Source organism: Mycteria americana, chromosome 7 (assembly GCF_035582795.1).
Source record: "Mycteria americana isolate JAX WOST 10 ecotype Jacksonville Zoo and Gardens chromosome 7, USCA_MyAme_1.0, whole genome shotgun sequence".
Taxonomy (NCBI): Eukaryota; Metazoa; Chordata; class Aves; order Ciconiiformes; family Ciconiidae; genus Mycteria; species Mycteria americana.
The window spans coordinates 44,299,556-44,314,355 of NC_134371.1; the positions used below are offsets into that span (position 1 = coordinate 44,299,556).

Sequence of the window (14,800 nt, forward strand, 5' to 3'; positions counted from 1 at the left end):
TCTGGGTTTGACTTCAGGACATGACCTCTTGATCACACAGGTCAGCACAGATGGGAAATATTGAAGAGGTACCCTAGGTTGACGTGAGGAAGAAAGTGGCTTGTACTGATGTATCACAAACTGTCTGATCCATTAAACAGAAGCAATGTCAGACTCCACAGAGAATAAAGCTTAGTTGTCATAGGTCATTATGCTCTTCAAAAAAAAAGAGTTGGAAGGAAAATCACAATGATGGAAATCCTCAGGGCTGTCATGTACACATAATCTTCTAAACCTTCCTGAATTAACGCTGCCAAGCCTATATACAGGGGGAATGGAGTAAAGAATCCAAATATTCTTAACTTTTACAGTACAAGTATGTCTCAGATTTCCCACCTGTACCTGTTATAAAGGATTATTTAACAACATACAGCATTTTAAATTTAAAAGCAGGGTACCTATACAGCTGAGCCTCACACTTATGTGATCAGGTCTTAAGAATCGCATGCATGAGAGCAATCATGTTTGCAAGATCAGGCAATATATCAGGATATATCAATATATCAATATATCAGGGAATATATCAGGCAAGATCAGGAACAGGGGAACTGGGGAGAAGTTTAAATGTGTTGGGTTTTTTTTTCTTTTAAATGCTATCTCCTGCCTTTAAAATTTACTTTCATTTCAACTTCTGAGCAACCCCAGCTCTCTCAGCCTCTCCTCATGACAGATTTTCCAATCCCCTAAACACCTTCATGGCCCTTTGCTGGACCTGCTCCAGTATGTCCACTTCTTTCTTGTACCTGGGGAGCCCAGACCTGGACTTGAGGTGTCACCAGTGCTAAGTAGAGGTGACGAGTCACCTCCCTTGGCCTGCTGGCAATGTGCTTCCTAATACAGCCCAGGAAGCTGTTGCCCTCTTTGCTGCAAGGCAATCTTCTGGCTCATGTCCAACTTGCTCACCAGCATGGCAAAGCTGCTTTCCAGCCAGTTGGCCCCCAGTATGTACTGGTGGATGGGGTTATTTGTCCCCAGGTGTAGGGCTTTGCAAATCCCTTTGCAGAACTTCATGAGGTTCCTGAAGATTGCCCATTTCTCCAGCCTGTTGAGGTCCCTCTGAATGGCAGCACAACTCTCTGGTGTATAAACAACTCCTCCCAATTTTGTATACACATATACAATTCCAGTTTTAATCCACCATCAAAAAAAACCCCTGATCACTTTAATGCTTTTATTCAATTGAACTCAGGAGTTTTATACTTTGCTGGCAGTTAATTATCACTGATGAGTCCCAGGTCTAAGGTCTTCTCAAGGACATAAAAAATACATTTGGACACTGAGGAATAAAAATAAGCTGGTAAAGTGAGCACCAAAAGTAATTTTATGTGATATACTACATAAAAGCTCTTACGTGAATTGTTCCCTGTAGCATCTAGCTCTTAATTATTCAGTGTTTGCTAATAGGAGGAACAAGTGGTAAGGCCTAGTATTTTTATGTCTGCTCATTTGCACTCTTTGAAATAAACTCCGAGGTGACTGTAGTAAGGCACAACCTGCTTCTCTTTAGGTACCCTGACTGATTTTTTTTCAGGTACAAGGAGAATTTCAAAGAGGTTAAGCTAGCCTTTTACTGATCACCTGGGTGCTGATCCCCTTTAAAAAAATATTTGAATTTACTTAGAAAAGGACTTCTGCTGATTGTGTAGGAAGACATGGATTAAGGAAAGCATGCTCCTTCCCTGGCTGACAATGACCTTTACATTTTCAATAAACCTTCTCAGACAAAAGAAAGAAAGCCTAGTATAGGCAGATAATTTGTACTGGTAATTAACTGCTAGAAATAGATTCGGTGGATCTGATTCAGATTGCTCTCCCACCGCTGTAATTCTTGGAGTCTGGCTGTGTTAACAACATGACACTATTACAGAGAATCATAATGATCAATACAGTTATGGCTGTAGTCACTGTCCTATGGGCACTATTTTTTCTTAAGAAAGAGGGTTCAGAATCTGTTATTAGTACTGTTCGTGAGGCCAGAACATCACATTCAATCTCTACCTATAGTAACAAATAAAGAAAACTATTTAAATGCTGTACTGCGAATATGTCTGCACAGCTACAGAAGTTAACTGTAGCATATAAAGACATAAAAAACCTAGACTTAATCTAGGTAAATCACATACGTGTACTATGACCCGGGAAATCCCCCAATAAGACAGCCAGAAGTCCGTGGCAAGCACTCACAATCCCAGCTGAAGTCCATGCTATCCCATTGCCATTGGGATTGTTACGTGACCTAGCGAAAGAGAAGCTTGTTTCAGTCTCACGCTTCCCAGCTTCAAGATCTGTTAAGCATATGAAACCTTGGATAAACAAAGCCATCATTTAGATTAGTTTTCACAGTGCAAAAGAACTAACAGTGGAAGGAACAAGAGAAATGAAGACTGCTGCGGGAGTCAAAAGAGGTATGATCTTCTGCCATTCCCATTGGTACGGATTTTGATTGAAAGATCACAGTCCAAAGCCTAAGATCTTCTGCGTCCACATCTGCTCTATAGCAAGTCACAGCTATTTACACAGGAAAGAACACATACATCAGGTAGAGTAATTGCCTTATAAAAAATTGTAAAGTGGATAGTTCAAGGTAAAAGACTTGTTTTTCTGTATTTAAAGTGATAATAAATTCTGTACAAATATATACTGTAGGAATAGAGAAGTGTAATTATCCACAGCATAAACACATATTCATGATATTTATACAGCTATGCTATGCACAGCTCAAAATATACACAGCATGAATGTGTTGTGTATGTTCACGCATTCATATTTCATATTTTTCTATTCTCAGGTCTCCATTCTCAGTTAAGCTCTATAGGCCCTATTAAAACTATGATTTTCTAGCCTACCGGCTTTTTCAGTTTGTTTCAATATGGACTGACAATGGACTTATATAAATACAGTCACTTTTGTATGTTGCGGAGATTCACATTGGTTTTAACAAAATGAGAAGATCTTGCAAATGACCAAATATTTTCAAAGCGCCATTTGCAGGGCAGAAGCCGTTTCACACTATACAGCACAGTGGCTGTGCTTGCCTACCTCAGTTAAAACAAATAGGAAGCAGCCAACGAGACAAGGTAGAAAATCCCTTTTAGGGGAGACTAGACACAGCATACATTTCTCAATGGATGTGTTCATCAACAGCAAGCACTCTTTTAAAGCCCTTAAGTGTTTGTAGGACTGAAAATTAATTTGTTTTCCAATTCCAAAGTGAATCATATGCTCCAAACAGATTTTCAAGTCAATGAAACATGACCTTGTATGATCTAATTAAACGACTGAAAGGTATTGGTTGTTTTAAGATCCCTCTGGATATACTTCAGTTCAAATGCACACACATCATCTGTATGTATAAGCTCATAAATCTACAAAAAATGCAAATCAGGTCATTAATGCTTTGAATTTGACAGTCTTACCACAGTTTTCTAAAAGGTTAAACATGAAAAATTCCTTAATTATATATACTCTTTTTACAACTTAAAGAACACACAAAAACCATACTGGAAGCACCAAATATCTTTCTTTGGCTTCCAAATATCTGGTCCATAATCAGGTATAAACTAATCAAATTCTCTGAAACCCACTATTCCAATTTCTTCTCTGGATGATGTCCTGACCCTTTGAGCGGAGCATTGGACCAGATAACTTTAGAAGGTCCCTTTCAATCTAAATTTTTCTACGATTCTATCTTTTTGTGAATTGACTTCTCTGCTCCATCGCACGTGACTATTTTATTACAAAAAATCTATGACTGTTTTTTTCTAATTTTTTTTTCAGGCTTTTGTTTTTGGCATTGCTCCTGTGGTCTCCTTTCTCCACTCTCAATTTTAGCTCAGACCTCTGTGTAGACCTTATCTCTGATCTGCGGTCTTTCTAAGCATCGCTCACATTTCCTGTATAGGTTAATGGTCATACACATACACACACACTCCTCTTACTACCCATAAATGCCTCTGTGTCCAACAAGAACGCTGTCTCAAGTGCCAACACAAGTATCTTTGGGGGCACCACTGATTCCTGTATTTTCTTTTCCTTTATACTGAGTTCCCATTCACATTTTTCTCTACCTTTTCATCTGTTTATTCTCCAAAATCTTACCTTCTATTTTCTCTTCTTTCTTAATGGTATCCTTCATAAATCACCTTTCTCCACTTTGACCTGTCACACCCTGCAATGGTGCTCTCCCTCCTCTCATTGACCCTTCCTAGCTCACATCAACAATGTGGCCATAGCTACATATACCTTGGTGCAGCCAGAAAACCCACTCAAGAAGGATGTTGCCTTGGAAAACTGGGCTGCCACCGTTTGATTTTCTTTCTTACCTCCATCAGTCAAATGCAACAGCAGCTGCCTCTTTTACCTATATATAAAGCTGACTCTAGAAGTAGGGAAATGAAAGGAAAATAAGTGCCATGCAGGGATATATTTCTTCACGAAGTTTTTCTTTACTCCAGATTCAGACCCTAATCCTACAATTGGATCCACATGGCTGGCTGTGTTAATCGAAATATGGGACGAAGGTGTAGGCTACAAGCAACAGTTTTGCCATGCTGCCCTTCTAGGACATGGCCCCTTGCCATTCACAGGCTATATGTGTCTGACCTCTGGCTGCGCTGCTCACACAACTTTGCCTAAGGAGCACTCACGGTCTGCAGACCAGGCTCATGAAAAAGGCTGGCGGATCTACCCGGAAGCTGAAGCCAATGCTTAACTCAGTCGGCTGTTTCCAATATTTATAAAATAAAATAAACACACCAGATCTCACTAAACAACTAATCACCTACAGCATGTACATGGTTTTCTTTTTTTTTTCCAAATGAAAACTATTTTAGGTGTGACAAAACGTGTGAAACAAGTGGAAAAACATTTCCAAGTACTTTTGCTCTCAGAAAACGTTTAATGATTGAAGAGATTAAGGGATTGGGGGTTTTTACTACTTTAAAAAAATCCAGTTTTGCTGAAAATTCAAACTAGTCTATGAAGCTTCAGGCCAGCAACATTTAAAAAGATTGAGTTACAGCATGCCATTCTGAATGTAGCACGTTATGAATTCCATATCCCTCAGCTAGAGTGGCATATTTAATGATTAAGCCAAGTCACTCAACTCTATTTCTATTTTAATTTTTTTTCCTAGCCAGTATTAACTTTATACGTACATTTCAAATGGCAAGAGGAAAAATAGCAGCATAGTGAATTTGTCTGCAATAAAGGAATAACTAGCAAGGTCTTATGACTTTACAAAATTAGAGTTCTGTGTGAAAGGTATCGTGTGCAAATTAGCCCAATGTTAGCAAATGCTTATTATCCTACTATTGTACAATATCCCATTTTCCATGTGCTCCAGCTCCGCCCTGTATTCTGTCCTTCATTTTACATGAGCTTTTCCCGCTAAGACAGCAACAAAAATTGCCATACTAGATCAGATCACTGGTCACATTAAGTTCAATATCCAATATAGGCCAGTTCTTTACTGAAGAAAAATAGGAGGAAAAAAATCCATTTACATACACCTCACTTGCTCTACACTGATGTACACAAGAGTAAAACCTCCTTCCTGACCTCCATGACAACTGATTTATGCCCAGAAGCATGAGTTTTAATTACGGTGACATAGAGATGGTCAATTTATTTCCTTGCGCTTACTCACTCATAAATGTGCATTTCCTCCTTCCAGCAAAGAGTAATTATCTCTTTGCAATTATCAGCACAGATGTGGCAAAGTCAGAATTTTCACGATTGTCTGCTAAGACCTGGAGCCCTGAAAGAATATGTGCTCTGCCGGATCTTTCCACTGGCCTCAGGGTTAATGAGTCCCTTGAAAAAAGTTGTTTCTGCCTGAGGTAGGATTTTGTAACAGACATTTCCAAAACTGTAAAATACAGGTGGACGAGCATTATTGCAAACTCTCTGTCTTCCATAAAGCATATTCTAAAGGATATGCTACAATTTGAGTTTCACCAAGGTTTACTCCTACTTGCGTTTTATACCTATATGTTTATACAGTATGTGCATGTATAGTTTGACACATCTACGGCTCAGTTGCTGGAAATTATTTTATTCAAGGAAGTCATAGAAACATGGAAAAATAGAACTGGAAGGGACAGACATGCAGGTATCATTTGGGCTATCTATGTGTCTAAGATAGGATCAGCTGACTCGTGTCACACTCCACTTTTGTCTCTAACCTATTTTTAAGGATCCAAAATAGACCTTATGGCTCCCAGTGGATATCTTATGCCAAAGCTTTGCTGCGTTATTATCATTAGAAATATTTTCCTAAAGTGTGACTTGGATCTTCCTTGGTGCAGGCCAAACCCATGACTTCTTCACTTGTTTAGTATAGTCTCAAGGAACAGTGTGCTCTCTTTATTTTGCACTGAAAGACTGTTACTGTGTTGCATTTCCTCTCCTTGTCTTTCAACTGAACAGCCCTACTTTTTTAGTCTCTCCTCACAAGCCATATTTTCTAGACCTGTGATTATTCTCATTGCTCTCCTCTGAATTCTTCCCAATTGATCCAAATCTTCCTCGCAGTGCAGAACTAAAAATGGACTCAGTATTCCCGCTCAAGGCGTGACCAAGGCTTTGTAAACTGGAACTATTGCTCCAGCTGATTGCTGGTTACTCTGGCCTGAGACTATAGAAACTGAATGAGTGCTTCCAGAACTGAATCCAGTATTTTTCAGACCATTTCTCCAATTTCTTATGTTCACCTATAAAGGTAATTTTGTCTTTAACACACTCAAAAGCTTCACTTAACCTTGCTTTATCAGACAACTTAATAAGCAAACTTTCTATACCATCATCCACATCTTTTATGAAAACACCGACCAGAGCAAACCCAGGATAACCCCAAATCATACTCAATAGAGCCTCCCTGTTTGACAGGGAACCTCTGACAGTTACTTTCTGGGCAGGATTACACAAGTTTTATACCCACTTTATGGTGATTTCACGTAGATTTTCTCCTTGGTTTGTACACGAAAATGTTATTAAAGACAATATCAAACCCTTATTGTAACTGGAGTAACTACCACCTTCTGTAACCCACTTGTTCTTGACAGGTTTGTTCAAAACACCCACTAGCAGTTCTGACATGGCTTCAGGCAGTTTGCTAAATATCCTGGTATGAAGTTCCTCTATCTTGGAGTGTCATCAACTCCGTGTTTTCACTGAGCTGTAATAGTGTATACCTATCCCAACTTGTTGACAGTGCGTATGTACATAATCTTACCTCAGAACATTTATCAGGGTCATATTGCAAAAGGACTGACAATTACTGAGAATCTCCAACTTTTTCTTGTTATTTTCAAAATAAAAATGCATAGTAAACTTCAAGCTGTAGCACGAGACATCTGATAAGCACTGCTAATAAAGTACATGCATACTAACTTATCAACATGAGCTTTATTTTGTTTAAAGCTTCCTTACTTACCTTTCAAATAGTTTGGATGACATTCTTACCCCATGGTATTTGAATTTATTATAGGAAAAATCACTCAATGCCTGTATCAGAGGTTAGAATGAGAAGCAGTTTTCTGAGCGTCTCCATAAAAGCAATTGTGAACTGTAGATTAAATTAATCCAAAATTGTATCCTGCGTATGAGTCTTCCGGTGAACCTAGAAACAAATTTGACACAAGGTCAGGAACTTCCTAATTAATGAATAAATGAGTTGAGGGAGAAGAAGGAATCAAAAAACACATTTGCCAAAAATCAGCATTTTCTTGGGGACAGGCTGAGAGAGGCTTCAGGATCCATTGTTGACGTCTTAAAATGGGAAACTGCCAAAACAAAGATCTGAATCCCCACTTTGCCATATGCCAGTTGGGTGGTATAAATACAAACCTGGGGAAAGACTCTCTTGCTTTATAATTATTTCACTAATTACACAAAGAGATATTGCTCTAACAATATTTTAAGCAATTCATCATGTAAATAAAGTATAATGAAAAGGAAAAAAAAAAGTCTGCTGCTTAAATTATCACAGAAATAAGTAGTTCAATCTCTTGAACTCTATTTTCCTCTCATTAAATTAGGTCCAAAACAAAATGTCTTGTTCAAAAGCTGAAGAAAGAAAACGTTTTAGTAAATTATTTTTTTCCTGCCTTTAGCACACTCAAAAATCTACAGACATAAATTTCTAGTAAGTAGTACAATGAGAGCCAAAGGAACAAAAATACTTTATGAAATAAAGAAACAAGATACAATTTTAGGTCTTAGAAAAGACCTAAAATCTGCTTATTGAGAGGTACAGTTTCTCTGAATGACAGTGACCATGAAAGAGTTGATCTGCATTAACAAACCTCTTGAAAATGAAAGAAAATACAGTCTTAAAAAACAACACCTTGTAAAACAACAATAAGTGACAAATCGATTTTGAACAGATCCTAAGAAATCAGTGAAACATAATCAAAGTTTAGTGTGAGCACACTTGGGCAGAACATGCTGAAAAACAGTTTAAGTAGAATACATATCTATTGCGTAAGCAGTTTAATGAGTCTTACTTTAAGCCTTGTTGATCTGGCTTGGGCAAAATACACCATCAGACTACATCAGCAGGTACAGAAGTGGAGCAAGCTAATCCTGGAAAGGAAGCCTTTATACTAAGAACTGTTTTGAATTTTACAGAAACTTACTTTGTGGACTGCTTAAGTGCTAAAGATCTTTTTCCTTCAGAAAAAGATGGTTGCAACTAGGATACAGGTTTACCTCACTTTAATGACAATGTTTACAGGTAAATATTTTCTTTTTGTGAAATTATATGTGCACTTAGACTGTATTGAACATGTAGCATCTATCCAGACTGCTTGCTAGTACTTGCTTGATATTTATATAGCGTCAAGGAACTGGAAAGGCAGAAGTCTGTAAACACATTTCTAACTAGAGGTGCGTATCAAAAGTGTACCTTGGATAATACTTTTATAATTGTTTAATCAAAATGAAAATTACTGGTGTTCAGCAGAATTATGCTTGAATAATTGCTTTTGTCATCCTGCATCTGCAGAAAACCTTTGCTGCTAAATTTGAAACCGATAGTTTAATTAAGAGGTTAACAGTTAGAAAATAGCTACCCTGTAGTAATAATGTGTAAGTGAAGAAAGGAGACAGATATGAGTTGTGTTGTCAAACTGAGTCAAAGGAGCTGTTTCATCTCTGTTTTGAATAAAACTTCACAGGAGGAGAAAGTAATCATTATCTATAAAAATATTCACATTATCTGAAATTTTAGGTAGGTGTGTAATATATTTAGAAGAGAAAATGCTGAATGATTTTACTTTAATTTTTACTTTAAAAACACAAATATGTTTAGCTGAGTTAATGCATGTAACCACTGAAAAGAAAATAATAGTTCCCCTTGCACTTGCTTTTGGTCTTACATCTTTTGAGAATACTTTTTTTTACATGCTAAACTTCTCCTCCAACCTGAGCTATTTGAACTGCTTATACAGTTCTATAAATATTGACTAATCCTTTTATCTAGAGTGCTTTTATCATGAGTGACAGTGGTCTTTGCTTGTATAGCAATTGGCAGATAACAAGCAATATCAACACCACTTGTAAGAACAGATGATTTATTTATTCTTGATATGAAAAATGGCTTATTATTTGTCTTTTGGTGTGACCTATATTTATGTTTGTGCTAATCTTATGAAATAGTAGGCATATAGATGTAAGTGTATACGTGTGTATATATATATATACACACACAACACACATATATTTTGCAACATATTATTAACATCATAACTTTAAAAATAAGCATTGTATTCAGACGCTGAAATGCTTATGAAATTGCATGTATTTAAGTGGCTCTATGATAGTCACTTTGCATTTAGTAACTGATGTTATTCATTTTCTACAGGCAAAGAATACACTAACAATAATATGTGTACCTCCTCATAAAACTCATTTTATTTCTTTGCTAGACATTGATGCTTTTGTTATCAAATGTGTTATCTAAATTTAAAGGTAGAAACATATATGATTTCCGAAGAAGTTTAGCATTCTCATGAAATCATTTCATTAATTTTATGTCTAATTTGATGAAGTAGAGAACAACACAGACACTAAACATTATTGTAAAGTTGGGTTCAGTTTATGCATCTGTTTCATCCTTTCCAGAGACAAGTCACTATTGCAAGATGTGACTCAGACCAGAAGCTACAAGGCAAAGGTGATGCCTCACAGGTGCCGTGGGATAATAAATTAATATACATAGAGTCATCACGCGTTACTGAAAATGCGGCAACTAATTATCTAGCCATTCAGGATGCTAATTTTTTCTACGGAAGGTTTTATAGGGGCTCCCAGTCTATAAATCCTTAAGCATGCTCTGACCACTCTGAAGCCCAATGACAAGGCTAAGTACATCCCTGATCCTACTGCTCCTAGGCTGCACTAATTTTTATCTCTGACACAAAAAACCCAGAGAGACCTGCATTTCTACAGCTATCATATTAAGACCGAGTTGTATATAAGGCCTGTGGACACATTGTTCTCGATGTAAAAGCAGGGAAGGGAGCAATATCAGGCAGGAGAGGTACTAAAACATGGACCAAAACAGGAAACAGCTCACGGTAACTTCACTTTTCACATATTAGAATAGCAAAAGCAGGACAAGTCGCTAACACAGAAATTGCCACAAACGGGGCAAAGCAGACATCGTTCTGGCCCCCAGTCAGTAACGGTTGGGGAAGTGCACTTCACTTTGAGAAAGTCGGTCCCAATGAGTCATATTTCTGCCAGATGTCACTACACATTAAGGTATACATAGGCGTCTCACATTGGAATAAATATGAGCCTGGCTGGAAAACAGAGAGAGACTGCTGCTGTAAAACCCCACTGCCAGACCAAGGAGATAGCACTAGCTGTGTCTGATAATCTGAAGCTTCAAGTGGAAACTATATGATATAATTGAAGACTGATGAGTGAGGAGGATCACTGCGGAGAGAGCCTTTTATACACATGCTATGACCACTTCACTCCGGCTAATCTTTCAAACAAATCTCAACCAATTCTCAGTTCCCTTCTGGCTCTCCTGTAACTTACCGCTCTCTGAGATGGGTCTAGTTACAACCGTGATTGAATAAAGTGGACAGGCAAGGAATCAGCCTGAGTAACTACGTTTATCTACTGCTATTCGAAGCAATTCATTGTGGCTGAATGCTGCTCTGTAATTTTCCATGAAAAATGGCTGCATTGTGCTGTAAAAATAAAGCTCGATGCGAATTTGTGTGTAAAGCTAGGTGTGGTCCCTGGTACCTAGCTGCAACTCTGTGAGTCTCAGCATACCTCATTATCTAATTTACAGGCACCAGTTTTGCTGGTGGGGTACAGGCATAATTATGTCTATTAACTACTTTGTGCTGACGATACTAGTTTGAAAACTAACTGCAAAGTATTTCTTACATTTCTCTAGAATAACTGTGAAGGGAAGTGGAAATATCAGCAGTTGTGGCAATTAACATGAGTTTTCAAAAAAGTATTTGGATATTTTGCCTGCTTCCAAAGGAGATAAGAAACAGATTTTCCCTGATCCATTGCATACGCATCGGCCACTTGATTGCTCAAGGGAGAAGTTACTATAATTACCACTTTATAGATGAACAACAGTGCAGAGGGATAAACAGATTAGTTTTATAAGAGGAACAAATTTGTTTTCTTTGTGAAGTCTGATCCAGTAGATATACTTAGGTCACATCTATCAAATTACAGTGAAGTTGAGATGAGGAGCTCTCCTTTTACCCAATATACCAGAAGCCACGCATTATATGGAAGAAGAGGAAATACGAGTCTGTATTGCCCATCTTCTTTGGAAGTGCTCTCATCACCAAGCTCTGACACATTTGAGAAAATACTCCTTTCATCTTTTCTTGCTTTATATTTTGTATATAGGAGAGGTAAAGAAAGTTCCACTGTAGATCCATGGTAGCAGGAATATTCTGCTGGGCCATACAGGCTCAAACCCCTCCAACAGCTTCTCTCAGATCCTCACGTCCAAAGTGAACTCTCCTCATAGTATGAGACCATGGCTGATGGACCAGAAGTCACTGCTGCCTTATTTTTGGAAGAATTGAGATCCCTTGTTCATTTGTGAATAACTGCAGTATGCACCTAACATTGAAATGTGGCAACTGCCCACGTCTTGCCCAGACCACTGATAGGATGTAGGTTTAAGCTCTTCTTTGGATTTCTTACTGTCACACTGTGCAGCTCCCTGCTCACTCTATGAATTTCATTCTTCAGATAGCCAGCTCACTGTACATACATTTTGCAGGGATGTTCACCTACTTGTCAGTCTGTCCCACTATATCATATAGTACTTATAAGTCCTGTGGCTCTCACTTGAAGATTGTGGTCCAAGATGTTTCATATGGGACCAGAAATACTAGTCTGTAATTGTTCTACTCTTTGAACGAATGTGAAAGAGAAGGAAAGACCAGCAGACTATACTCCAGCTCATCAACATACTGTATTATGAATATGAATTATGCAACAATTCTTGGCTTTTTCTATGTGATAAATAATTCAGTTCCTCTCAAAGCATTCTGGATTTCTACTGCAGAATAGGTGGGAAAAAATTACTTGATTGCATCTTTTGGAAGTGATGTTTGTCTCAATTTCATCACATTACCCATATCAAAACTGTCAATTTGTTTGGTTCTTTTCTCCAAAATGTGATTATCGCTAAGGTGTTTATAGAATAGTTTGCACAAGAAAACCATGGCATGTGAATGGTATTTTTATATTTAACATATTTTAGACTTGTGAGTCAATCATCTATTTATCAAGACATTCCCCTGTAATTAAAGATAATTTAATAAAACACATGTAAGTAAAAATGTCATTTTGGGCTCCAGTTATCCAATCCAGAATGTCTAATTCTTTATTTATTCTTCAGGTACTCACTGTGATGAAGACATCAACGAATGTTACATGAACCCTTGCCAAAATGGTGGAATCTGTGAGAATTTTCCTGGCAATTACACTTGCCATTGCCCACCTGCAGACAAAGAAGGAATTTATTACGGTGGCTGGAACTGTACAGAAGTTCTCCATGGCTGTACTGATCAGCAATGCCAAAACAATGGAATATGTATCCCACATTTAAAAAATGGCCAACACGGATTCAGCTGCATATGTTCACCTGGGTATACTGGAATACACTGTGAAACCATAACCACGTTTTCTTTTCAAGGAAACAGTTTCCTTTTGTTGAAGAATCCCCTGACTCCTAAAAAGGATTTTTTCTATAATATAAACCTGAGGTTTCAAACTGTGCAACCTACAGCTTTTCTGTTTTACCGAGGGGAGAAAAAGACATTTGCGAAGCTGGAGTTACTGAACGGCTACTTACACTTATCCGTGCAAGTCAATAACCAGCCACAGGCTCTTTTGCATATTTCACATAATGTCAGTGATGGAGAGTGGCATTCAGTGGAGGTAACCTTGGCAAGAGCTGTTACTCTTAATTTGCTTGACAGCTCTTGTGTAGAATCGTGTCTCAATAAAACATCTGCTATGATAGATAACGATCACGTGATGCTTGCATTTCAGAGCACGTTTTTGGGCGGCTTACCAGTGGGGAACATTAGCGGCAACTCTCTACATAACATCTATAATATACATTCTGCACCTTCATTTGTAGGCTGTCTCCAGGACATTGAAATAGACTTGAATGTTATTACTCCAGAGGACGTATCACCTGAATCATCTTTAAGTGTCGGGACAGGATGTACTAAAAAGGACTGGTGTGAAACCCACCCTTGTCAGAACAGGGGACGCTGTACCAACCTGTGGCTGAGCTACCACTGTGATTGCTACCGGCCGTACACAGGGCCAAGCTGCGCAACAGGTAAGGGAATGCTGTTGGCATTCACGTTTTAAGTGGTTGCTGAAAACATGATCATAAAAAATCCTGTTTACCTGGTGATGAAACAGCATGACCTTTAGGATCTCTGGAGCTTAATGCCAACTGGTAAGAAAGTGCAAGAGGTTAGTAGTAGCATGCCTTTGTTATTTTCTAGTTACTTTCCCAGGAAGGCTGCTTTTCAGCCTGACAAAAAAAGTCAGGCTAAACTGGTGGATTCCACTCATCCAGTTTTAAAATCTTCTTAGTGCTCTTAGCACGCCATAAACTCTGGAAAACTGTAGTTCACTGGAGGTTATGCACCCCGAGTAAAATTTAGAAAGCAACCAAGTCATTTGGTGTTTAATTCTTACTTGCAAAGCATTCTTTGAAAATTTTATCCTAAAGCTCTCTAGGCTTTTATAAAGAAACTCATTTAAGGTAATGAAAGGCAAGCAAAAGTACAGCAAGTTAAAAAGACAGATTCCAATTTTAAAAAATGAATGAGATTATACTATTAACTTAATCTGATTAGCCCAAGGAGAAGGCAGGGCTTCAGAGGCTGGAAACAGGGCCCGTTCATCTCTCAGCTGGTCCCAAGGCAGCTCTGGACAATCGCTAACGAAGGCGGCCGTTACCAGAGAGTTGCTTGGTGACCAGAGGGAAAAGTGTCCATGTCTCAGCAAAAAAAGGAGCACATCTCAGCAAACAGCTTCTTTGGCAGCGATGAGCAGGAATACAAAAGCTGCAGATGCCTGTAGCACTTTCCCTGCTACAAATGATCTTTCCAAGCGCAGGCTGAGGCAAAGTGGAAGGACAACAGGAGGTCCCTGCCCAGCTCTCTGCTATACTGCATCTGGTGTGTGACACCCTCTGGAGCTGTAAATACAGCACCCCTCAGGAACATTT

At 38.4% G+C, this 14,800-nt stretch overlaps 1 protein-coding gene across 1 annotated transcript in view; it reads left to right on the forward strand.

Moving 5' to 3' along the window:
- CRB1 (crumbs cell polarity complex component 1) overlaps positions 1-14,800 on the forward strand; it is a 108,718-nt gene that overhangs the window by 56,073 nt on the left and 37,845 nt on the right. Inside the window, exon 7 of the mRNA XM_075509154.1 lies at positions 12,944-13,897. Within this exon, the coding sequence (XP_075365269.1) occupies positions 12,944-13,897 (954 nt within the window). The remainder of the gene's footprint in view (positions 1-12,943; positions 13,898-14,800) is intronic.